Genomic DNA, 27136 nt, shown 5'->3' on the forward strand with positions numbered 1-27136 from the left:
ACACAGCCAAAGGCTTATGGCATAGTCAGTAAAGCAGAAATAGATGTTTTTTGGGAACTCTCTTGCTTTTTCGATGATCCAGCGGATGTTGGCAATTTGATCTCTGGTTCCTCTGCCTCATGAGCTAATGCCATTTCAACCCAAGGTGGCAGTGTTTGTGTAGAGGCAGGCTTAGACTGCTAAGAGAAAATGGAGAATGCCTTATTCAGTCTTCTTGAGGTGGGGGGAGTGAGGAGGCTTTGAGATATCAAACTCCTTAAACAGACACTGGGCTTCCCAGGTGGCATGAGGGATAAAGAATCCACCTGCCAATGCAGGAAAAGCAAGAAACTTGGGTTTAATCCCTGGGTTGGGAAGATCCCCTGGAGGAGGGCATGGCAACCCACTCCATATTCTTGCCTAGAGAATCCTATGGACAGAGGATCCTGGCAGGCTATAGGGTCTCAAAGAGTTGGACACGACTGAAGAAATTTAGCACAAATAGATACTATTTACAGAGGTTTATAAAGTATTTCAGAGTATCATCTAAATTTTCATATCCACTTTGCAAGCTAGGTAATATTATTCCCATCTTAGAGTTGTGGTAACAGTCTCAGAAAGACTGAGTCTCTCAAGACCACTTTGCTGAAGTCTGAGCAGGTCAGACTTCCAACTCTGTGCTCTTGCTTTCACGGTGGGCTGCCTCTCACACAAGCACATTTTTCAGAGAGGAACTGACCCCAGAACCAGCTCTTGGAGGTAGTACAGGTATTTGCCAAGGGGGAAAAGGAAGGATGAAACAGTCACAACATGACAAAATAAAAAAGACACATGACCATTAGGTCCTCAGCATGTTTATCATTCTGCAGAACTAGAGTGTCCACAGGGAGAGGTCTTCCAACTAGTTTCACTCATTTGGTGCTTTTCATATTTGGTCCACCTGTGCACCTTCACCTAAATTATCTTCAAGGCCCAAAGTCCTTAGCACAGTCCACAAGGATGTGCTATACTCACTTCCCCTCTATGCCTTAGTTTCCTCATTTATGAACTGGGGATGAATGTCTAATTCATAGATTATTGTGGGGACTAAATAGATGATGTATGTGAACATTTGGCCTAACTCCTCTTATGCAGCCTGTACTTAAAAAATAGCAACTATTATAAAAATAACTATTATTATTTCTATCAATATTGCTCTTAACACACAATTCCAGTCAGCTTGGAGTGCTGAGTAAGGCATTTAACAGAGTGATTCTTGGTGATAATTATCAGAAGAAAAAAAAAACAGTTGTAAGAGCAACATGTTTCTCAAGCTAAATGAACTTTGGGAGAAGATACATTGGAAATGAGATGTTCATAGTAAAATACTTTTTCTTTTTTTTTTTTTTGCCTGTTTTTCTTTTACTATCTGGCTCAAAAACATAGATAGTTGGATTCAGTAATTCCTAAGTATGACTCAAAGGGCCAAAGGACCAAAACAATTTTACAAAGTCCTCCAGTTCTGGAGCCTTGTTAATCCTCCCTTCAGAATCACCGTGGCTAACCAGCCTGAAAATACTTTCAAGCTGCCGCCTTTATCAGCAATGGTGCTGAGAGAGGGCTTTCCTAGCAGGAAGTCTCAATCAGGTAACAATTTACTGTAGCTGCCTGCTGTTCGAACATTCATGGAGTGATAAAGATTGAATGGACTTGAACTTTTTTCTTTCTTCTTTTCTTTTTTTTCTGACAGGAATTAGTTAGCAGAAAATGTCCACAAACTAAGCGCTCACTACAGTCATAGACCCTATCAACAAACAAAACCACCAAAGGGTATTTCGCTCTGGGATATTCTTTTGCAATTTTTTCCTTTTAAAGCCTTTGTGGTAAAAAATACTTCCTCTTGAGTGCAAAGAGTATTGAGGTTTTAGTTGGTTATAAAGATATACTTATATTTTTTATCATTATAAAAGGCAATGAATGCATGCTCACTGTAGATAACATAGAAATACAGAGGAAATAAGGAGAAATTTTTTTTAATGTAATTTCACTACTCACAGATGTTTCTATTTTTCAAAATATTAGTTATTTGATATTGTTATGAGGTAAACTGCTAATTTTCAATAAAATACTATTGTACACAATCATAAAAGGAACACAATAACTACTTCATCATGTTGAAATTTGTTAGGAAGTATTCTTATTTCAATTTGGGGTAATAAAATTGAAGAATCTAAGCTACTCCATTTTGTTAACAGAAAAACTCCATTTTCTAAGGTTCCGGGAAAGGAGCCTTTGGAAATCCCCTGACCTCACCCCACCACCCAAGAGCCAATCGGACCCCAGACCAGAATCTCCTGACTTAACGTTCAGGAACTTGCAGTCTACCTAGGTAATAGAGACAAATCAAAAACCAACACACAACCCTTCGAAAGAAAGTGACCAATCAGACGTCCCCCTACCTAGAAATTCTTTTTTTTTTTTTGAACACTCTCTATATAAGCAATGTAATCCAAAACCCGGGGCTCCTCCCTATAGCCGCTGCGTCAGTAACGGTGGGAGCACCAGCTCGAGCTTGGTAAAAAAAACTCTCTTGCTTTTGCATCGGATATCAGCTCCCTGGTGATCATTGGGAGATTTTGCGGCTTGGGCCTAACAAAAATAAGTTTTTACATGGCTAGGGAAATAATAGGCAATGGCACCCCACTCCAGTACTCTTGCCTGAAAAATCCCATGGGTGGAGGAGCCTGGTAGGCTGCAGTTCATGGGGTCGCTAAGAGTCAGACATGACTGAGCGACTTCACTTTCACTTTTCACTTCCATGCATTGGAGAAGGAAATGGCAACCCACTCCAGTGTTCTTGCCTGGAGAATCCCAGGGACGGGGGAGCCTGGTGGGTTGCTGTCTATGGAGTCGCACAGAGTCGGACACGACTGAAGTGACTTAGCAGTAGCAGGGAAATAATAAACCTATGTGATCTGGCATCAATTTATATATAAATGGGGCAATGCCTGTGGCTCAGAATATTGGTAAAGAATCTGCCTGCAATATGGGAGACCTGGGTTTGATCCCTGGGTCAGGAGGATCCCCAGAGAAGGGAATGGCAACTCACTTCAGTATTCTTGCCTGAAGAATTCCATGGACAGAGGATGAGTTGCAGTCCATGGGTGTGCAAAGAGTAGGACACAACTAAGTGACTAACACTTTCACTTCACTTTCACTTTCACTATATATACATACATGCAGACTGTGTATGCATGTATTCAGTGTTAGACACACGTGCGTAAAATAAGTTTACATTACAATACTTAAGTTGCAGGAAGGGGGACCTTTTCGAGGGCACAAATCTGGGCTCTTGTCTAACACTCAGAGATGAATTGTCCAAGGAGACACATCTGCTGACAAAGCAAGAGATTTTATTGGGAAATGGCAGCCGGGTAGAGAGTAGTAGGGTAAGAGAACCCAGGAGAACAGCTCTACCGCATGGCTCGCAGTCTCGGGTTTTATGGTGATGGGATTAGTTTCTGAGTGGTCTTTGGCCAATCATTCCAATTCAGACTCTTTCCTGGTGGCACATGCAACGGTCAGCCAAGATGGATGCTAGCAAGAGGGATTCTGGGAAGTGGACGGACACGCGGTGTCTCCTTTCGACCTTTCCCAAACTCTTCTGGTTGGTGGTGGCTTATTAGTTCCGTATTTCTTATCAGGATCTCATGTCATAAAACAGCTCATACAAATGGTTACTATGGTGCCTGGCCAGGGTGGGCAGTTTCAATCAGTGTGCTTCCCCTAACACTTATACTTGTTTTGTACAAGTATTATATTTTGATGTTTTATTTTTTATACTTCTCACCAAACTCAGGTTTGGCTGCTTACTGCTCAAAAGCCAATATTTGAGAGTTGAGTGTTGGTTGGAAAAGGAAAGGTTGCTTCATTCAAGAGTCTGACAACCTTCAGAGAAGGTGAACTTGTGTTCAAAAACCAGCTCTGAAGATTCTAAAGCGAGGAGGAATCATTTGAGGAAGGAGGTCAAAGTCTTCATTATCTTCCCCTGTGTGCAAACTTTCTTCCAGTTGGTCAGTGGTGAGTTAGCATGGTGGTGTTCCAGGAATCTTGGATTCAATATGAAGTTACCATCCTCTTACCGGGTGGGGGCCTTAGTTACTGCAGAAGAACTCAAAGGTATTTATACATATATATATATTACTTGAAGAGGAACCAGGACTCTGCCCCATGACTGCACTATTGTTTCTTGACTGCTCCTCCTTTGTTTCTGCATCCCCTCCCGTGCCCATAAACATTTGTTGGAATCTGACCTTTGGAACTCAAGGAAGGTCTAGGAGGCTTAATGAAACTTATTTCCTACAAACAAGAATCGGGGGCACAGAAAGGATTTGTGATTTGGAGGGCCCCATAACATCTTGCTCTTTCAAACCCCTATCCTATTTTATCCACTTAAAAAAATGTTGATCACAAGCCTATAAAGTGATTTCATAATCCAGTGAAGGATCATAACTTGTAGTTTAAAAACATTGTCTAGATCTTTGATTAAACAGTCAAGTTTTAACATTCCACACTCTAATTTGTTCTTCTCAAGATGCTTGGCAAGTCAGTAGGGTCAAGAAAGCTCAGAATCAGCAGGACTGTTAAATCTCCTTGCCTCGTCTGCCTTCAGTCTCTGTCTGCAGGCCTGATCTGGTAATGAAGTCTTTGGGAATGCCATGAAAGTGAAAGTATTAGTCTAGTCATTCAGTCATGCCCAACTCTTTGCAACTGCATGGACTGTAGCCTGCTAGGCTTCTCTGTCCATGGAATTCTCCAGGCAAGGATGTTGGAGTGGGTTGCATTCCTTCTCCATGGGATCTTACCAACCCAAGGATTGAACATGGATCTCCTGCACTGCAGGCAGATACTTTACATCTGAGCCACCAGAGAAGGCCATGAGAATGCCAATATTTGAGAGGAAGATGTAACACCAAGTAGGTCATTTTCTGTATTGTAGAGATGCTATGTTCTTTACAGCTTCTACTTATATTCCTTGCCCATTCTGCTTCAGTCACGTGCATCTTGGTTTGGGGATCTAACGCAAACTGAATTGAGGGCCTAAAGTACCAACTTTCTAGAACATGTTGGGAAAGAAGCAAAGACATTCACTGAATTTAATTAGTGGTTTCATACTTATTTCTTCATCCTGTGTGATTCTTCTTCATCCTTGTGGTTGCTGGTTTTAACCCAGCAAGCTTCTGAATAAGACAGTCTGGGTTACAGCTTTTGACTCTGTGGGACCCTGAGTCTCCTCAGTTTTCTCATCTGCCAAACAAGGGCAGAAATGTCTACCCCACAGGACTCTGGAAAGGACCGAATCTCACTTATAATAGAAACCATTCCAGGCCTGAGTCAAAATTGGAACTTAATAAGTGAAAACTACTTTTCTTCCCTTTCTTTGGAGTTTTACCCCCAGAGCACATATCATTTGCATAGTGGTGGCCACAGTCTTTGAACTAAGAAGCAACCCATTAAGAACGTGGTCAACAAGCTGTAACTGCCACCCCCACCCCCCCCCACACACACAGAACCATAACCCAAAATATGAGTGCAGATAACCTGTTAATATGATAGGCACAAGTTGTATTTTCCCTTTGTGGTAACAACTAAAAGAAAATCAAATAATAAAACCACAATGTTTATCAACCAGCATATCTACAAGATTATAAAATCCACAGGACATCTGATGATTGGGAATCTGGCTTAACTGTCTATTTAGTAAAGAATGCAAGGTAAAGGAATAAACTCCGGATATAACCTTGTCAAATATTTGTTTCTTTGCTGAGGCAGACATAAAAAAGAGATTATGGTATTATTAGCCTGTGTGGTGGTGAGAGATAGTAAACTTGAAAGGAGAGTGGTAAATGAGCTGCCTGGCGACAATCAGCTCTTACTTATCAGCTGTTTGGGGAAACAGTCTTCTTTTTCTGGTAATTCTAGGGATGATGATAGGATCTGCTGGGCAAAAAGAAGTAAAGCAATTTATGTACACTCTCATTAGAATTACAACCGGACCAAACTGTGATTATTTATCTGTTTTCCTTTTTTAGATTAAGGAGTAAGGGTCATGCCCATTAACCTCTCTTCATTCCCACTTCCAGAAAAATGCCTGACTGGTGCTAAATAAGTGATTGTCAGATATTTACTACTTGGAGGAAATAATAACCCAGTTAGTACTTCTGTGTAATGGTGCAGCTGGGTGCTAGATAAGGCACTTTGCCAGTAGAGAGTTGGCTGAATGTTAAAGACTCTCTTCCCAACTCCTGACCTTGTTAACCTCAGAGATTTCACCAAACTATCCGCAGACATCATAACACACTCATGCATTTGCCCAGTAAATGATTTATAAATTTTTTTTGTTAGTTGCATGTATAACTGTTAGAGAATCTGTTAAGAGTTCCCCTCATCTGTCCATCTACATGGTTCAATAACACACAGATGCTATAATGTGTGCTCATTGGACATTATTGATTGCTGATATTCACATTTGATGCATAACATAAATGTATGTAACATACATATATGTAATATACACATATTTAAAATACAGCAAAGCCATACTTTCTCTACATCTGCCATAATTTCCACCATACCTAGTTGGGTCTCATATTTCCTTAATACAGTCAACCACTTCAGAAATGTCAATCAATGAACTAGCTAGATTATACAGTAGCAGAGCCACCCCTTTGAAATAAGTATCATTCAGAATCCTCTGTCTTCAAGATTACCTGAGTATATGGAAGAAGCCTGGAAAGGAAAAATAAAAGCAAAAATATTTCTGGCTAAAAAAATTGGAAAATATGAACACTGGAAAATACCATGGACATTATTCTCAATGTCAAGTTTTTATGATGAGTTGTAACTTTCCTAGTTGAAATTTTTTTGCTATGCATGCTATTTTCTTTTGCAATGTATTTACAGTCATCTTCTGACTTCCTAAGCTTTGTTTCCATTAATACCTTAATGTCATAATGATGATTTCATTTCCAAAATAAACTTCTTATGTGATTCTTTCTAAGAAAAGTTTTCTCATTTCCTTATTCTTTTGCAATTTTGGCAATCCTATTGTCATTTATTTAGTGAGTACTATTTTCAGAAAGCTCAGGAAACAATTTTAAGAAAATAGAGATAAAAAGAAATTTACAAAAATATTCTTAAAAACCAATAAACCTCAAAAAAAATCCCTGCCAAAGGTCAAAATATTAAAGTTTTTAGTGTTAACTGAATGATTTTAAATATTTATAGACTGATCATAACGTCAGATAATCATGTCACTGACAGACAAATAAATGATCTATCATTGCAGACTTTGACTGTGTGGACCACAACAAACTCTGGAAAATTCTTAAAGAGATGGGAATACCAGACCACCTGACCTGCCTCTTGAGAAATCTGTATGCAGGTCAGGAGGCAACAGTTAGAACTGCACATGGAAGAACAGACTGGTTCTATATCAGGAAAGGAGTACTCAAGGCTGTATATTGTCACCCTGCTTATTTAACTTATAGGCAGAGTACATCATGAGGAATGCTGGGCTGGATGAAGCACAAACTGGGATCAAGGTTGCTGGGAGAAATATCAATTACCTCAGATATGCAGATGACACCACCCTTATGGCATAAAGAGAAGAACTAAAGAGCCTCTTGATGAAAGTAAAAGAGAAGAGTGAAAAAGCTGGCTTAAAACTCAACACTCAGAAAAAGAAGATCATGGCATCTGGTCCCATCACTTCATGGCAAATAGATGGGGAGACAGTGTAAACAGTGACAGACTTTATTTTTCTGGGCTCCAAAATCAATGTGGATGGTGACTGTAGCCATGAAATTAAAAGACATTTGCTCCTTGGAAGAAAAGCTATGACCAACCTAGACAGCATATTAAAAAGCAGAGAAATTACTTTGCCGACAAAAGTCCATCTAATCAAGGCTATGGTTTTTCCAGTAGTCATGTATGGATGTGAGAGTTAGACCATAAAGAAAACTGAAAGCTGAAGAATTGATGCTTTTGAACTGTGGTGTTGGAGAAGACTCTTGAGAGTCCCTTGGACTGCAAGGAGATCCAACCAGTCAATCCTAAAGGAAATCAGTCCTGAATATTCATTGGAAGGACCAATACTGAAGCTGAAACTCCAATACTTGGGCCACCTGATGTGAAGAACTCACTCCTTGGAAAAGGCCCTGATGCTGGGAAAGATTGAAGGCAGGAGGAGAAGGGAATGACAGAAGATAAGATGGTTGGATGGCATCACCGACTCAATGGACATGAGTCTGAATAAACTCCTGGAGTTGGTGATGGACAGGGAGGCCTGACGTGCTGTAGTCCATGGGGTCGCAAAGAATCAGGCACTACGGAGCAACTGAGCTGAACTGAACTGAATCATTGCAGAAGAAAATAGACAAGCTATAAAAAGAATTTTATTTTAGAAGTTGGACTTTATCCATCTTTATATCTCCTACTACTACACCTATCACTATCTTATAAACAAATTGAATAAGAAAGTATATGGAATAAATAGTTTTTATCCACTCACTTCCTCTCCAGACCTTGTAACTTTAGGTACCTGGATCCTCCCATTTACCATCAGGCCAACGGCCCATAAAGGCCAAGCATACTCCACTTCTATTTGTAGCAATTAATCAGGATCTCCCTTGCTGTATTGTTTTTTTTTTTTTTTTGTCATACTGTGCTTCATGTGGGATCTTCCCTGACAAGGAGAACCCATGCCCCCTACCTTTGGAACATAAAATCTTAACCACTGGACTGCCAAGGAAGTCTTTTTGCTATATTCTTGACATTGCTCCCACTTTGTTCCAGATCTGAGCAGCTCAAGCCCTCTGACTCTGAACATATTGATGGGTCTTACTTGTGTTCTTTGGACTTGATGGCAGACCGTGGGCTCAGGACTTTCTCTGGTCTTTGGTTGAGACTCATTTCTCTGGCTGCCCCAGCTCTTTCACTGGAATACAAACTCTGGCCCATCCTGGTTTGTCAAATGTCCACAGTGGTTAAACTCAAAGGCTGAGTGGTCAAATGCTGAGTGAACAAATCAGGTAAAAGCAAGTAAGAAAATCTAGGCTGTTTCAATCATTTAAGGACAGTTTCCTGGTGTCCTGCTCTCAGGGATAGTGGCCTAAAACCTTTTATTCATGCATTATTTTAGCAAACTTTTACTGAATGTTTAGTATGAGTATGGACCCAACTCACATTGGAGATGGAGATAGAGAAAAAGGTATGATAGTTTTATTGGAGAGCACAGAACCCAGCATGGGAGCTTGTGAACCAGTGGTCCCCACAATGTGATCTGTATCCAGGGCCAAGGTAAACATTTAGATGAACGGTGAGATTTCTGATGGAGAGGACATTTGAAATGGCTCCTGAGTGACTGGTGTCTGGGCCATGCTTGTCCTCCTGCTCTCTATGCATCCCAGCTTTGATGATAAACTCCAGGTTACAACAAAGACATGGCACAACAAAATAAATAAATAAATATTAAAGAAAATAAGGGGAGTCAGATACTCCCTCCTCTGAGTTCCTATAAAGTTCTATACAGTGCTATCACAGACCCCCAGGCAACTCTTTGTTATACTTCCATAGACTGAGTTTGGTAGTGGGAGAGTAGTGGGACAGTACTGTTTTTGGTAGTGGGAGTGTCTGCTTTTATTTTTCTTTTGTTTCTATCATCTTTGCAAACTAATTTAGAACCTAGTTTAGTTCCTAGGTGTCACTGTTGGTAAAGAACATGCTTGCCAATGCAGGAGATGCAAGAGATATGGGTTCGCTCTCTGGGTTGGGAAGATCCCCTGGAGGAGGAAATGGCAACCCACTCCAGTTTTCTCTTTTAGAAAATTTCACAGACAGAGGAGCGTCAGGCTATAGTCCATGGGATCACAAAAGAGTCATACATAACTGAGCATACACATACTTATGAGTGAAAGACAAATGTTGAAGAGATAAATGAATAGACAGAATAAATGCGGTGAATAGGAAAATGCAATGAATAGAATAGAACTGTAATGAGTTCACAGTACTCAGCAGACTAGCATCTATTTAGGCAAATTTGCTGTGGGTCCCCTATGTAAAAAGTAATGAGGTTTTCCTTTCATTTTGTTCTTCTTGCCAGAGAACATGGCTTTGTGACCATGGAGAGTGTTGTCTCTGACCTCTACCATCCAGAAGGTACACGTATCAGTGTGCATCCCAGACTGGGATTCCAAGACATGAAGTCAGTCACAAGCAGCATTCTCTTCGTCTGGCCATTCTAGTTATTAGGAGCTTGTCTTAAGGGGTCCCAGTCCATAAGTGGCCTTTGTTGTCTCAGTCTTCATTGCTTTGTCAAGTACTGGAAAAGTCCCATTCCAATAACACCTGTCCCCTGTCACAGATTAATTCATCTATAGTTGAAGGCATCTCACGTTCCCATGAATGATCAGAGACACTGTTTACATTACATAATTTTTCAAAAATTATCTATTTATTTGGCTGTGACTTGTCTTAGCTGTGGCATGCCAGGTCTTTTGTTGAAGCATGAAGGTTTCTCTCTAGTTGCTGTGTACAGGCTTAGTTACCCCTCAGCAGGTGGGATCTTAGTTCCCTGAATGGGGATGGAATCCATGTCCCCTGAATTGCAAGGAAGATTCTTAACCACTGGACCACCAGGCAAGTCCTTTCACTACATAGTTCTTAACACCTGTTGAACCTGTGACAAGGAAGGCCTCCTCTTTCTTAGGCTAACTGGGAATTAATTTTCTGGATCTTGTGAGGGCAGCAACTTTTTTTTTTTTTTTTCCCACTGTATTGTGGGATGCCTCTTGTTTCCTTGGTTAAGCCATAAAAAGGTTTATTGGTCTGAGTCACTATTGAGATTACTATATCCCACTCATCAATGGTCAGATGATGGATCTTTTGAATTGGAAAAGCTTCCATATTTGAAAAAAGAATTTTTTGAGTGCTCTAATCCTAAGCAATTGTCTTACCCTATAGAGACCATATTATAAATGGATATAAAGAAGTGCAATATAACAACTAGCCTTAAGACCTCTTTGCTGCTGCTAAGTCGCTTCAGTCATGTCCGAATCTGTGCGACCCCATAGATGGCCGCCCACCAGGCTCCCCCATCCCTGGGATTCTCCAGGCAAGAACACTGGAGTGGGTTGCCATTTCCTTCTCCAATGCATTAAAGTGAAAAGTGAAAGTGAAACTGTTGGCGACGGAATGAAACACCAACACTGCAGAGTGGTTTGAATCTTTATATTTTAACCCTTGCTTCTTACAGCTGCTTTATTTTATATCCCTTGCACAACAACCTACAGGGCAAGTTGCCAAACACTATGATTCAGAGACTATACAGTGCGCAGGCGCAGGGCGAGATAACCTTTACCTTGACTTATTTACTGCAGCTAAGACTTTGTTTTGGGGAACTTCCTTATCAACTTAGAATCCGTTTTGTCCCCGGGTCTGTTCCTTTTGAGGAATCAGAGAAACATCTTTGTGTGCAAGAAATGTTCTTTTCCCACGGGAACAAACAGAGGATTCTTAGCTGAACATCTCGTTTGCAAGAATGTTCAGCCCTGGTTGAGAGTCTCGTTTGCAAGCACTTCTCAACCTTTCTTATACCTTGTTCCCTACAGAAAGTCATTCAGTCGTGCCCAGCTTTAAGCGACCCCATGGACTGCAGCCTATCAGGCTCCTCCGTCCGTGGGAGTTTCCAGACAAGAGTACTGGAGTGGGGTGCCACTGCCTTCTCCGCAGACCCCTTTAACAAGATGAAAAAAAACAAATAAACAAAAAGAAAATGGAATATTACTCAGCCATAAAAAATATATCAAATTGTGCAATTTGCAGAGATTTGGAGGGGCCTAGAGACTGTTATACAGAATGAAATAAGTCTGAAATGAAAAGCAAGTACATGTAATATTGCTTATATGTGGAATCTGGAAAAATGATAAAGATGAACTTATTTGCAAAGCCAAAATAGAGACATAGAGAATGGGTGTATGGATACTGGGTGTGGGGGGAGGAATGCTGGGATGAATTGGGAGATTGGGATTGACATATTCACTCTACTAAGTATAAAATAGATAATTAATAAGAGCCTACTATATAGTACAGGGAACTCTGCTTGGTGCTTTTGGGTGACCTAAATGGGAAGGAAATATAAAAAAGAGGGGATATATGTATACATATGACTGATTCACTTTGCTGTACAGAAGAAACTCACACACATTGTAAAGCAACTGCACTCAAAAATTAAAAAAAGAAAGTTTTGTTATGTTAAATTGAATGATAAAATTTCATTGACTATCTAGATCATTTCCAAATAAAATAAAATATAGACACATTGATTATTAAACCTAAGTTTGTCCACTTTGGGCTTGTCATTACAGAAAAACTAAAAATATTTAGTTTTTAATGATCATATGCTACATTTTAAAACATTGTTATATTGTGAGGAAATGTATCCTGCTAAAAAATATAAAACATCTTCACAAAACGCTGGTATTGTTTTTGTTGTTCAGTTGCTCAGTCATGTCCAGCTCTTTGTGACCCCATAGACTGCAGCACACCAGGCTTCCTTGTCCTTCACCATCTTCCAGAGCTTGCTCAAACTCACATCCATTGAGTCAGTGATGCCATCCAACAATCTCATCCTCCATAGTCCCATTCTTTTCCTGCCTTCAATCTTTCCCAGCATCAGGGTCTTTTCCAATGAGTCAGCTCTTTGCCTCAGGTGACCAAAGTATTGGAGCTTTGGCCTCAGCATCAGTCCCTCCAATGAATTTTCAGAATTGATTTCCTTTAGGATTGCCTGGTTATATTTCCTTACAATCCAAGGGACTCTCAAGAATCTTCTCTAACATCACAGTTCAAAAGCATCAAATTCTTTGACACTCAGTTTTGCTTATGGTCCAACTCTCATATCCATAAACGATTACTGGAAAAAACCATAGCTTTGACTATATGGACCTATACTGACATAACAGTTCACAATTGGTTACTTCTTAGTTTTAACTAGAAATCAAGTTAGATAAATGTTAAGAATTCTAATTAATATATATAATTAAAACTACTACTAATAGAAATATTATAATAAAGGAAACACTTCCATATACAGGAAAAATAAGATATGTATTTTGGGTAAGAAAAGCTATGAAAACTTAAGATGCATTTTGTTGAAGAAAATAAAGTAACTTTGTCCTAAAGCTGAGTATTTTAGAATGGGAAATAGAACAAGAGAGAAACTAAAGTGAACATACAGTTATAGAAGTTTTGTAAAAAAAGAATCTTAGGAAAGGACTTTTATGTGTGATCAGACTGGGTAAGATTAAATGGATTTATTATAAGAGTTTTAAACATAAACTTTAATATCAATAGCATATTTATGCAAAATTGGAACTTAATTTTCTTTCATTTTTCTTTTCTTGTTAAGAGGACAAAGTTTTTTTCAATTATTACTCTTTTCTTGAAAGATATTGTAAAAGAATTTCCTTTATCTTTTAAATTGATCTACCTAGAAAACAAAGAATTTGTGTCTTTTCATAATAATTTACTATGCTTCATGTTATCTTTATTATTGGTCTTTGATTACCTAAATAAACTAAGTCTTCTCAATAGTAAAAGAGCTAAGTTTTGCTCAGAATTATGTAGCCTTCTATATTTGCCTTTGAAATCTTTTATTGTTACTTTGGTTAAATGGATAAGTAGGTACTGTTTCATAATGATCTATGACTCCTTTTAATCAAGTGTATGAAATCTTTCATATTTTTGACACACTTCCTCAAATCAAATTCTAAATAAATTTTTTACCTCAAACTAACTTGGGATTTTCCAGAGGGCCCCTGGAACATTTTAAAAGATTTGTTTTCTCTTCATACAACAATAGAGAAGGAGAATAAGAGAGAGAGAAATGTTACATTAATTAGGTTTATTTGGTACATTAAACTATATGGAAAACTTCTTAGCTTATATTCTATGGGTGAATGTTATTAATATGCTAATATCTGCTCTAGTAATTATATGAAATTCCAAAAAATCTGATACATTCTGATTTAATGTTACTGTAATTCTTATTATCTTAAAATGTTGAGTGTCACAGAAATAACTAAATTTCTTTGTAAATGGCATTGCAATAAACTTTAATCTGATCTTTAACCATTGCAATTTTAAGCCTTTCATCATTTATAGACAGTTACTCTTTTACTCTGATTCTTTTGCAGAAGTATTTCTGCTTCAAAGAAATTCATAGAAAGGACTCTGACAAGTACTCTAGAATACAGGTTTCTGATGTATTTAAGAATATACCACTGAACTGGGTAAGAAATTATAGAATTCTAAAATAAAAACAAAACAAAACTGATGGCTTCATAAAACCGCTAACAAAATATCAAGATTGAAGAGAATTAATTATTTGGGGCTGAATGAACTGATGAGGATGATTATAATTTTTATGACTTAAAAATTATTGCTAGTTCTTTAACCTCTTGTTTTCCAGATGTAAAGAAACCTTTCCTCTAAACTATCTATGACTTATGGAAATTTAGTAAAATATCCTTTTATGAACAAAGATAAAACAAATTTTTTTCTTATATGATTCCTCCGGAATTAAATGACTTTTAGGGAGTATTCTTATTTTCATGGTAATGTGGTTATTAGCATAAGTTCACTAAGATTCTAGTCTCTGGCTTTGACTGGAATGTCATATTTGGGAGAGATATACATACATAGACTAAAGGGGATTCCCAGGTTGTGTTAGTGGTTAAGAACCCACCTGCCAATGCAGGAGATGCGAGAGGTAAGAGTCCAATCCCTGAGTCAGGAGTATCCCCTGGAGGAGGGCATAGCAACCCACTCCAGCATTCTTGCCTAGAGAATCCAATGGAGAGAGGCCCCTGGTAGGCTACAGTCCATAGGATTGCAAAGAGTCAGACAAGACGGAAGCGACTTAGCATACACACACATACATAGACTAAGATATGACCAGACAGCTTTAAGGAAATAAGGTTGACTTTACAGAGCCAATAAACCTTGGAAAAATCTGTCTGGCAGTTTCTTGAAGGGTTCATAGCAGCTTTGCCAGGTAAGTAAGGTATCTGCCTCCTGAAAAATCTTTATGCAGGTCAAGAAGCAACAATTAGAACCAGACATGGAACAACAGACTGATTCTAAATTGGAATTGGGAAAGCAGTATATCAAAGCTGCATATTGTCATCCTGCTTATTTTAATTATATGCAGAGTACATGATGCAAAATGCCGGGTTGGATGAAGCACAAGTTAGAATCAGGATTGCCAGGAGAAATATCAATATCCTCAGATACACAGATGATACCACTGCTATGGCAGAAAGCAAAGAACTAAAGAGCCTCTTGATGAAAGTGAAAGAGGAGAGTGAAAAAATTGGCTTAAAACTCCCATCACTGCATGGCAAATAGATGGGGAAACAATGCAAACAGTGAGAGACTTTATTTTGGGGGGCTCCAAAATCACTGCAGATGGTGACTGTAGCCATGAAATTAAAAGACTCTTGCTCCTTGGAAGAAAAGCTATGACCAACCTAGACAGCATAGAAAGCAGAGACATTACTCTGCTGACTAAGGTCCATCTAGTCAAAGCTATTGTTTTTCCAGTAGTCATGTATGGATGTGAGAGTTAGACCATAAAGAAAGCTGAAGGCTGAAGAAATTATGCTTTTGAACTGTCATGTTGGAAAAGACTCTTGAGAGTCCCTTGGACTGCAAGGAGATCCAACCAGTCCATCCTAAAGGAAATCAGTCTTGAATATTCATTGGAAGAACTGATGCTGAAGCAGAAACTGCAATACTTTGGCTACCTGATGGGAAGAACTGACTCATTTGAAAAGACTCTGATGCTGGGAAAGATTGAAGGCAAGAGGAGAAGGGGATGAGAGAGGATGAGATGGTTGGATGGCATCACCAACTCAATGGACATGAGTTTGAGTAAGCTCCAGGAGCTGGTGATGGACAGGGAGGCCTGGTGTACTGCAGTCCATGGAGTCAGACATGACTAAGCGACTGAACTTAACTGAAGGAAGGAAACTCCCTGGCATGTGCAGGAACCTCAGGATATTTGGGGGGCCGACATAAAAGAGGAATAGGCACTGAAACTTGATAGCAACTCTTTGGCTTGACTTCCTAGCCTCAAAAGGATTTCTAAAGGTCCAGTCTGAGATTCCTTATGAAAAGTTCCAGCAAAGCGAACATAAAAGAGCCTATATGACCGATCACTATTCTTGCTGAACTTGTGTAATAATTAGGTCAAATGTATTGAGACTAGACAATTTACAAACAAATTAGTCTTATTGTTGTTATCTTTGATTAAAAAAATGGAATGTTTACAGAGAGAAAGATTATGTTTCAGTGATACACCTTTATGGATAGTAGATTCTAGTTCTGTTAATTACCTTTGAGATTTTGTTTTCTATCTGTGAACTAACTGGATCCTGAATTCTTCTATTTATAGTTTCCTCCAATACCTGGCTTCAGCTGTCTAAACTAGCATTTCCAACTTTTCTCCCAAACTTATGACTTGAAATCATTAAGAAATAAAATTGCCCTTTTCCCAAAGCCATGTAAAGGAGTTCCCTGGTGGTCCAGTGGTTAGGACTCAGGGCTTTCACTGCCGCCAAGTTCTGTCTTTGGTTGGGATAATAAGATCCTAAAACTCTCATGGCACAACTGGGAGAAAAAAAAAAAAGCAAAGCTATGAGAACTAAAGTTGGGTAACTTGACATAAACGTCATATAAATCACAACAGCTCACAAATAAACAGTCTTCTTGCCTGTTGCTTTGTGTGCCACTTAGAAAGATCACCACAGACATTCAAACTGTAACCCAGGGAAATCTGTCACGTTGTCACTGCCTTTCCCCAACCTATCTGAAGGTGCTTTGAGCTTGGCATCTAGAAATATTCTCAACTGTCTATCGTCAAAACTCAGAGATGGGTTTACAATTGCTGCAATCATAACTGTTGTTTATTTCTTTTGTTTCCATATTAACGCCTTACTAATTACCTGATTTCTCACACAATGTAGACTTAACTTTGGGATCCCAGCTACCATCACCACCACCTAAAATGAGACATATATTTGATTGAACTGATGCATTTTCAACACTAGGAGATTAACTGGCATATTGATTATTTTAAATTAAAGTTCCTTAAGAAACAGCTGGTGCTAGAAGAATACTCTGACCCTCCTTTGTCCTTGTGAAAGCAGGAAATAAATTTCCCATGTGAAAGATACTCTTCCTGTACCAGGAGAAAAAAGGGACATCCTTGACATGAGAGACAGAGAATTTAGGGCCAAGAAAGATGAATAAATAAACTTCTACTTCTTCACTAATATACTACCCCATGCCCAAACCCCTTTGTCTTATCAATTCTTCACAAATGGATTTTTATTTTGCCTAAAAGTTATAAACTGAGCTTTTCTGGTAGCTCAGTGCTAAAGAATCTGCTTGCTGATACAAGAGACTTGGGTTCATTCTCAGAACTGGGAAGATCCCTTGGAGAAGGGAATGGCAACTCATTCCAGTATTCTTGCCTGGGAAATCTCATGGAGAGGAACCTAGTGGGCTACTACAGTCCATGGGACCCAAAGAGTCAGATATGACTTAATGACTTCTGCTGCTGCTAAGTCACTTCAGTAGTGTCCGACTCTGTGCGACCCCATAGACGGCAGCCCACCAGGCTCCCCCATCCCTGGGATTCTCCAGGCAAGAACACTGGAGTGGGTTGCCATTTACTAAGCAACAACAAAAAACTGTCTGTTTTGGTCACTTCTTTGAGTCTTATATTTTTGTGGGACTCCTGTATGTATGAAATTAAATTTGTTTTTCTCCTGTTCATCTATCTTATGTCAGCTTAATTATTAGGCCAACTAAAGAACCAGGAAGAGAAGACAGGATACATTCTCCTCCCCTATACCTTGATGCTGGTACACACTAATGCCATTGGCCTATAGAGACAGATGGATCCAGAAATTTAATGCCATGTTCAGATATCTTTGTTTTTCTCCCCCCAGAGCGAGAGTCATTACATCAGATGAGATCATTGTAGAATACACAGAGACAGAGGTTGAGAGGGAATAAGTTCTTACAGCAAGCTAGGGGTAAAGTGACACTGCCCTTATTTTCCTGACAGTTAGTTTTCAGGATGGAGCAGCATCTTAGCCAAGGTATTCCCACCCAAAAGCTGAACCTGATTCATCAGCCTACAATGTAGGCAGATTTATTTGGGGAAATATTCCTTATGTATGGAACTGGAGAATTTGGAAAAGCAAAATAGAAAAGGAGAGTGTGGGCAATTGGGGTTTAATCCTGTTGGGGAACCTTTGAGAAGTTATGCAGAATATCTGCCTGAAACATGAGAAAGGGGGAAATATTTATTGACTGCTTACTGATCCCTATTGGGCAAGAGATTTTTTTTTCATTGTGGTGATAAAGAAAGCTTGGTGCAGAAAGTAGAGCAGAAGTGAGGAAATGTAAGTTTATACCTGTTTGCAGCCAGTTGCGGCAGCAATGACTGGGGTGGAACAGCGGACCTCCAAGATGTGAGCATTCTGGATTTTACTAATGGTAAGTTTCAAAAGGTTCATAGCAATTGCAGGGTTGGTAGAATTTTACCGTTGAAGCTTACATTTTAAAATTCATTTCATTTATTTAAGAGTTGTGGCTTCCATGGGTTTAAAGACTGTGCATTAAAATCTGGTCTTCAACTTTTGCAAAAGTTAATTGGCTTAAAGAGGCACTTGTTCAAACAAGAAAATGAATTTGTTTATTGTACTAGACTAAGCATTCCTTTGCTTATAAATATTTCTGCATTTGGGTTGATAAGGATCTCATGAATTCAAGTGGCATATGGAGGAGAAAAATAACAACCACAAAAGAAATCTTTTTACTTCATTTCCAAAAACAAGTGATTTTGATTGTCATTCCCAGAAGACAAATTCTATACGATTTATAAATGTTGGCTATCTCTTGACGTACTTCATTTATTTTACCCTTTTTTTTTTTTTTTGGCAGCTCCTATAGATAAACTGGAGTCCCACTTTCCCTGAACACATTCATTTACGTCAGTTCTGGGTTGGGTCCAGAGACCATTACAGCAAACACTTACTGTTTTCATCAGTTACAAGAAATAGATGAGAGACTTGGACAGCATGATTAATGCCAAAGACACTTTTTAAGTCAATGAAACATGATGAAGTGTCAAAAATGAGACAGCAGATATTCTGGATTTCCACATTTAAGCAAATATGAACTCAGCAAAAAATTTAATTCCCTTTCTAGGAAGCTATCAGGTAAAGTATGCATATCTATTGATTTCATTGTAGTGGTATTCTAACTATTCTAACATTGTAGTGGTATCTAGAAAGATAAGTTTTTTAAAAAAAATAATCTTTTAATTTTGAAATAATTTTGAATTATAAACGTTGCAAAGATAATACAGCTTTGGGGTACCCTTCATTCATGTTTCCCTTGTTGTACCATTTTACATCCTTGTGGTACATTGGTCAAAGCTAAGAAACCAACATTGGCACACTACTACTAATTTATTTGAATTTCAACAATTTTCTTACTTATTGTCCTCTTTTATTCCCAGGAGTCAATCCAGGTTACCACATTGCATTTAGTTGTCATGTCTCTATATTTTCCTCTGGTCTGCGACAGTTTCTCAGTCTTTCCCAGTGTTCATGATCTTGAAATTTATGGAGAATGTTAGTCTGCTATTTAATAATCCTCAATTTAGGTTTGAAAAATGTTTTCCTTATGATAGAAAACCATGTGAACCTTTGGAAGGAATACCAAAGAGGTGAAGTGCCTTTCCCATCACATCATATCAGGGAGTCCATGATATCCACATGATATCACATGGATGCTATTAACCTTTAATATAATTGTTTAGATAAGAAAATGTTTGCCAGATTTCTCTATGGTGAAGTTACTATTTTTACCAGAATTGGACACTTTAAGAAAATATTTCAGGCTAGATCAATGCCACAGGAGACAGTTAAGCTGTTAGTGAAACCAAAGTGTGGAGGTATCTTGTCATGTACTGTGTTTGCATTTTAGAATAAGTAAATTTGAAACATTCAGCTAGTGGAATTATAAACAGATTTTTTTCAATCACTCCTCTCTGGAATATTTTTTTGGTTGCACTGATTCTTTGTTGCTGCATGCAGGCTTTCTCAAGTTGCAGCAAGAGGGGCTCCTCTCTAGTTGCTGTGTATGGGCTGCTCATTTTGGTGGCTTCTCTTGTTGCGGAGCACAAGCTTAGTTACCTCATAGCATGTGGAATCCTCCGGGACCAGAGGTCAAAGCCATGCCCCCTGCATTGGCTGGCATATTCTTAACCACTAGACCACCAAGGAAGTCCAAAAAATTATTTAGTTAATTCATTAAATAACCTTTTTTTTTTTTTTGGCCACACCACTTGGCATGCAGGATCTTAGTTCCCCAGTCAGGGATGGAACCCATGTCCCCTGCATTGGAAGTGAGGTATTTTCACCACTGAACCACCAGGGAAATCCCCTGAAATTTTTAAATCATATATCACAGAGCATTGTTATAATAGCACAATGGTTAAAAGTCATTTCCTCTAGGTTAGAGTCCCAAGTTTCAATATTTGGTGAACTTTGGGAAGTTCCTTAATCTCTTTGCACTTGCTTCCTTATTTGTAACCTTAAAAAGTACCACAAAGATAATAATAAATACGTTCGCAGAGATGTTTCAAAGACTGAATAGTCAATATTTGTATAACTCTTAGAAGAGAGCCTGGAATTTGGCACCAAATCATTGTGCTGCATCTTGGGGTGGGTACAGAGGCTTAGTAACTTGGCAATGGTATGTGACAACTGAGTAAATTAAACAGCCTCTTTCATATTCACCCAGAACCCTGTGTACTCTTATAACTTGTCAGCTACCATGTTTGTTGAAGAAAAAAAGCAAATTTTCAGTGACTTGTTAAAATTTGTGCAGTAGACAAAAGTTAAGAGAGATTAGAGGAAAAATAATCTCTTCATGCCTTTCTGACTTTTATAAACTTTAGAAACTGAGCCTGCATTACTTATAATTAGAAAACAAAACAACACATTTTATAACTTTTAAAGACTAACTTTTGTATACCTGGCCTGTTTCCCATGAAATCCCTCAAAATAATTGATAACAAGGGAAGAAATAACACAAATTCCAATTATTCCTGAGCTTGTCACCATATTTTATAGCCTTTATATTGTTTTTCATTTCTAACGCTTAATACAAATATTATGACTCAGACCATTAGAATCTGCCCCAAATTCTGGAGACCTGGGTTCAGTCCCTGTGTTGGGAAGATCCCGTGGAGGAGGGCATGGCTACCCACTCCTGTATTCTTGCCTGGAGAATCCCATGGGCAGAGGAGCCTGGAAGGCTACAGTCCATGGAGTCATAAAGAGTTGGACAGACTGAACAACTTTTACTTTCAATACAAATGTTAATACTCCTTTAATGTCCCAGGTTTTTCTTTCAGGATCATACTGAAAAACACTAGAATATTTTTAAAGACAGTTGTTCATTTTAATAAGACTTTTCTAATAAATAAGGTGAAGAGTATTGAATTCAAACTCTTTTCTAACAGATGAGGTGATGAAAGTAAGGCTACAAAATAAATCAATGATAGGTCTGAAAAGTAGCAACAAAAAGCAAACAAGCAAAACCACCCAAATCCCATGTAAGTGCATCTCCTAGTAGAGTGTAACTGTGCATTCTTTTCGAAAAAACTAATACAGAAATTTTTTAAATATAAAAAGAAAAATTGAGATGTGAACATTTCCATTACTTTTTTTTTTCTTTATCGTAAAATTTAAAACAGATAGAGTTTGTGTTTAGGTTATATTGAAAAAAACTTTCTATTTCATCTGTTTAAAAAACATTTATAAGGCATTTATTTCCAGTCAACTCTCACACATGTTAACTCACTTCTCATAACCACTGTGAGGTGAGCAACGAAACGTTTAACAGTGTGTAGGTTCAGTTCAGTTCAGTTCAGTCACTCAGTCATGTCCGATTCTTTGTGACCCCATGGACTGCAGCAGACCAGCCTTCCCTGTCCATCACCATCTCCCAGAGTTTGCGCCAACACCACAGTTCAAAAGCATCAGTTCTTTGGTGCTCAGCTTTCTTTACAGTTCAACTCTCACATTCATACATGACTACTGGAAAAAAACATAGCTTTGACTATACAAAGCTTTGTTGACACAGTAATGTCTCTGCTTTTTAATATGCTGTCTAGGTTGGTCATAGCTTTTCTTCCAAGGAGTAAGCGTCTTTTAATTTCATGGCTGCAGTCACCATCTGCAGTGATTTTGGAGCCCCCAAAATAAAGTCTGTCACTGTTTCCATTGTTCCCCCATCTATTTGCCATGAAGTGACAGGACCGGATGCTATGATCTTTGTTTTCTGAATGTTGAGTTTTAAGCCAGCTTTTTCCCTCTCCTCTTTCACTTTCATCAAGAGGCTCTTTAGTTCTTCTTTGCTTTCTGCCATAAGGGTGGTGTCATCTGCATGTCAGAGGTTATTGAAATTTCTCCTGGCAATCTTGATTCCAGCCTGTGCTTCATCAGGCCCACCATTTCACATGATGTACTCTGCATATAAGTTAAATAAGCACAATATACAGCCTTGTGTGTAGGTAACAGATAGCAGTGAAAGTGGCATCGCTGTAGGCTGGCTGGCTGTGGGATGTGAGTTATCACCCACTGAGTTGGGCTGCCCAGAACGCTGTTCCTATATGCCTGTCCCTAGGCCAGAGGCCACTTTTTTCTTCTTTTCCCACTCTCATAATATTCCACGTCTCCAGGAGGTCTGAATCTAACCTGGAGATTTTGTTCAGTTGCTAAAGTGTGTCTAACTCTTTGCAATCCCATGGACCGCAGCACGCCAGGCTTCCCTGTTCTTCACCATCTCCTAGAGTTTGCTCAAACTCATGTCCATTGAATCTATGATGCCAACCAGCCATCTCTTCCTCTAGTGCCCCTTCTCCTCCTGCCCTCAATCTTTCCCAGCATCAGTCTTTTCCAATGAGTTGGCTTTTTACATCAGGTGACCAAAGTATTGGAGCTTCAGCATCAGTCCTTCCAGTTAATATTCAGGATTGATTTTCCTTAGAATTGACTTGTTTGATCTCCTTGCTGTCCAAGGAACTCTCAAGAGTCTTCTCCAACACTATAGTTTAAAAGCATCTCAGCCAACCTGGATAGCTACACTTAAACCTCTAGACTTTGTGTTAAGTCAGTGCAAGAGCTCTAAAATTTCTGATGAAAAAATAGTAAAGGCATCAGGTGAAAAAACTGAAATTTCTCATCAGAAAAGAGAGACATCAATATTTCAAGAAAAAGAAGGACCAGCACTGATGTTCCCCCTTAAGTGAATGGAACAGGATTTTATGTGTATTTTCATCTTTATTTCATCAGTGCACATCCGTGGTAGGGTGTTTTGCTGCAGAAAGCATTCTTTTGTGTCCATACGCTATTTTGTCAAAAGACAGACCAGAAGAGGAGACCCGGACCAGCTCGCCCACAGCTTCAGAGTGACCACCAATCCCATATTCTCAGACCAACTCTGAACCCTTCTTAGGTGGAAAAGGAGATCTACCTCGAATTTTGAAAGTTCTAGTGTTGCTAAGAGAATATTGAGTTGAGCAGGACACAAAATACTAGATCTTTTACAGCCCTCAACTTTCACTGAAATTAACCCAGAATTCAGCTTTTGACACTGATCCCAGTTCTCATGTATGAAAATAGCAAAACTGAATATATAGAGGCAGAGGATAGATAACTAAACAAAATCTACCTGCTTTCTTCTCCTTAATTCACCCCCCGTCTGATGAGTAAAGAAAACCGTCTCTCTCTAAGACCATCTCCCCAACCCTGTGGGGGTTCTCCCCAGTGTCCCCAGAGCTTTCCCCTCTCCCTGCCCCGAGACCAGGGTGGCCTGAGACGCACAGCTCCCATCTGGGCTGGAGCCCCAGCGTGGTGGAGGGAGACTCACCCTCCGGTGGGGATTTGGGTACAGGGATGACACTCCGAGTGCGCAGATTACTCGTGAGGCGGGCGGGGCCCCCTTCCTTCCGGACAGGGAATTTCCCTGGCCCCAGGGCTGGCAACTCCCTTCTGATCAGGATAAAAGGGGTTCATCCGGCTCGGGGAGCCACAGAGTCCGCTCAGCCAGCGCTCCCGCCAGCCTTCCCGCCGCAGACACAGACCCTCCGAGCTGAGACCCATGGCCCGAGCCGCGAACCCCGCCCCCCGGCTCCTCGGCGCCGCGATGCTGCTCCTGCTCCTGGTGGCCGCCGGCCGGCGCGCAGCAGGTGAGACCCGGATCCCCAGGGCGGGACGGGGACGGGTGGGTGCCCGTGAGGACAGTCCGTAACCCACGCTGTCCTTCCCGCAGGGGCGCCCGTGGTCAACGAACTGCGCTGCCAGTGCCTGCAGACCTTGCAGGGGATTCACCTCAAGAACATCCAGAGCGTGAAGGTGACGCCCCCGGGGCCCCACTGCGGCCAAACCGAAGTCATGTAGGCGTCACCTCTGCTGCTGTCCTCGTCATCACGGCCCACCGTGCCGATGCCCCACCCCATCCCGCCAATGCGCCCCCCACCTCACGCAGATTCTGCCTTCTCTCTGCAGAGCCGCTCTCAAGACTGGTCAGGAAGTGTGTCTCAACCCCGCCGCCCCCATGGTTAAGAAAATCATCGATAAGATGCTAAACCAGTGAGTTGTGGTTTTTATTCATCGTGTGACTATAGTCATTCTGCCTGCTGAAAATTATATCGGAGAAACCTAGGATTTAGCTGAAGGAATGAAAAATCACTATTTCAGAATTAAATTTGCCATTAAGGTCATTAATCTGCTCTGATGCCAGAAGGACATTGCCAATGCTTTCCATCATGGCCCTTGACTCCCCCCATTCAAATGAATGTGGGTTAAACTGCTTTCATTAAAATTCTCACTGGTGTTGGACAGTTTAGTTCAGTCAATCAGTGGCGTCCAACTCTTTGCAACCCCATGGACTGCAGCATGCCAGGCCTCCCTGTCCATCACCAACTCCCAGAGTTTACCCAAACTCATGTCCATTGAATCCGTGATGCCATCCAACCATCTCATCCTTTGTCATCCCCTTCTTCTGGCTTCAATCTTTCCCAGCATCAGGGTCTTTTTGAATGAGTCAGCTCTTCCCATCAGGTGGCCGAAGTATTGGAACTTCAGCTTCAGCATCAAATAGAATTGGCTATTTGTAGCCAATAATACAGTGAATACTGCAGGCCCCCCTCCATTCCTAATAAGAGTATCAGAGAGCCTAGAGGCATCTGCCACACAGTATAGCAGGTGGCAGGCAGTAACCACTTGATGCCAGACTGGGAAGACTGGACTCAGAAATCTCTGGAACCCAGGGAGAGGGAAAGGAGAAGAATGCTGTTTCAGTCTTCTGGAGCAGCTACTAAGGAAAACCTTTTCTTCTTGCAGGGCCAGCTCCAACTGACCAGGTGGAAAACGGAAGCTCTTGGATGGCTGTTCCAGAAGTAGGCCCTGCCTCTACAGAAATCAAAGAGGGAAAAGAGGAATCACCAGCTCCTAAGGCCACCTGGATCAGGCTTAATATGTTTGAACATCTCTTAGGAGGGTTCTTCTACTTATTTATTTACTTATTTATTTATTTATGTGTTGCTTGGGTTTCAAAGATTCTATGTTACTATTTACATGTGACATGATTAAGGATGTGATCAAATCTACTTGCATATCCTATCATTATTGGTATTATTTATTTTATGAGAAAAAAGTTTATTTAGTCCTGATTCTTACTGAGTTTGAAGTAGAAGGTTTGCAAATGTTTGCCAGTCATTAAATTAATATTTCTAAGGAGCTCACTTTATGCCAGCCCTTGTGGTAGAAGCTGGAGGATCGAAACAGATTGTGAACTCATTGTCGGGTAGGGGGATGCATGTTTTTGTAAATGATTTTGTAAATGCATGTGTTTGTAAATGTTTAAAAGAATGTTGGTTATTTACTGAAATGATTTCACAGTATGTGGTCGGCATTTCTCATGTCGAAACTTTAAGAGCTACAATGTTCTTTACCCTTTAGACATTTTATGTCTTTCTTGTAAGGCACAATGCCTTGTTTCATGTTAATTATGCAGTGCTTTTCTACGTCTGAGAAAAGAGAAGTTTAAATATTTATTGATGTTTTTACAAAGAACATGAAAATAAAATATTTCAAACTAAACACTGTTTATTTCATTTTTTCCTGAGGGAAAAAATTCTACCTTTACTGGATAAATCTGATGATTTACATCAATGTTTCCTAGCTTCTTTCCTCCTCTTGGACATTCATTTGCTACACAGATAAATCAAACTATAAGTTATGCTTAATTTCATCTGCTGATAGCTGTCACTCCCCTTATCTCTTACCAACCCAAGAATGTGCTTTTCCAAACCGTGCACTGGCCCACCCCTTAGTGTGAGAGTCACCATAATATTATGAGAGTAATAATAATATATTGCTGTTTTTTATAAGGAGCTTCTTGCTACCTTGCTACTCAAGTATACCTCTTTAAAAATTTCTTTTTTAAAAAATTCTTGTAGTTATCTTTTTTAAAAATGTTATCTGTTCTTTATTTAAAAAAAAAACAAAAACATTTATTTATTTGGCTGTCCTGGGTCTTAGTTTCAGCATGCAGGATCTTCTGTCTTCACTGAGGAATGTGGGCTCTAGTTCCCCAACCAGGAATGGAACCCCGGTCCCCTTCACATGGAGTGTGGAGTCTTAGCCACTGGACCACCAAGGAAGTTTCTCTTGTAGCTATCTTAACAACAACCCTCATTTCATTGCTTTGGCTAAAGGATTTTTCAAACAACTATTAACAATTTAATGAAACTGGCAGTGAAATAATAATAAAGAGGATTTTTTTTTCTTCAGGACTCAATAATTTGTGTCATCAATAGAAGCACAAAAAGTGAGTGGCTGATTATAAAAGATCTACTTGACATTTGGGTTCAGTTTTCTAACTTTCATTTATAAGTAATTATCTCTGAGTTTGGGTTTCCTTGGTGGCTCAGATGGTAAAGAATCTCACCAAAGAGTTTAAG

General features: G+C 39.6%; 1 protein-coding gene and 1 long non-coding RNA gene across 4 annotated transcripts in view; one reads left to right on the forward strand and one right to left on the reverse strand.

Annotated features, from left to right (window-relative positions):
- Nucleotides 1-3351: 3351 nt before the first annotated feature.
- LOC120861439 overlaps nt 3352-27136 on the reverse strand; it is a 154890-nt gene continuing 131105 nt past the window's right edge. The window contains exons 1-3 of one of the 3 annotated variants that reach the window (XR_005720541.1): nt 24040-24150; nt 8864-9033; nt 3352-4119 (exon numbers count right to left, since the gene is read on the reverse strand). This is a non-coding gene — a long non-coding RNA (uncharacterized LOC120861439). Of the gene's footprint in view, nt 4120-5749; nt 6748-8863; nt 9034-24039; nt 24151-27136 lie in introns of those variants that run through there. The other 2 variants (XR_005720539.1, XR_005720540.1) reach the window with 2 other exon arrangements.
- Nucleotides 24189-26254, forward strand: LOC120861436 (growth-regulated alpha protein). The gene is made up of 4 exons (XM_040237061.1): nt 24189-24358; nt 24442-24565; nt 24678-24761; nt 25515-26254. Exons 1-4 carry the CDS (start codon nt 24271-24273, stop codon nt 25528-25530), a joined length of 312 nt encoding a protein of 103 aa, XP_040092995.1. The 5' UTR covers nt 24189-24270; the 3' UTR covers nt 25531-26254.

The sequence above is a fragment of the Oryx dammah genome, unplaced genomic scaffold (assembly GCF_014754425.2).
Source record: "Oryx dammah isolate SB20612 unplaced genomic scaffold, SCBI_Odam_1.1 HiC_scaffold_3, whole genome shotgun sequence".
Classification (NCBI taxonomy): Eukaryota; Metazoa; Chordata; class Mammalia; order Artiodactyla; family Bovidae; genus Oryx; species Oryx dammah.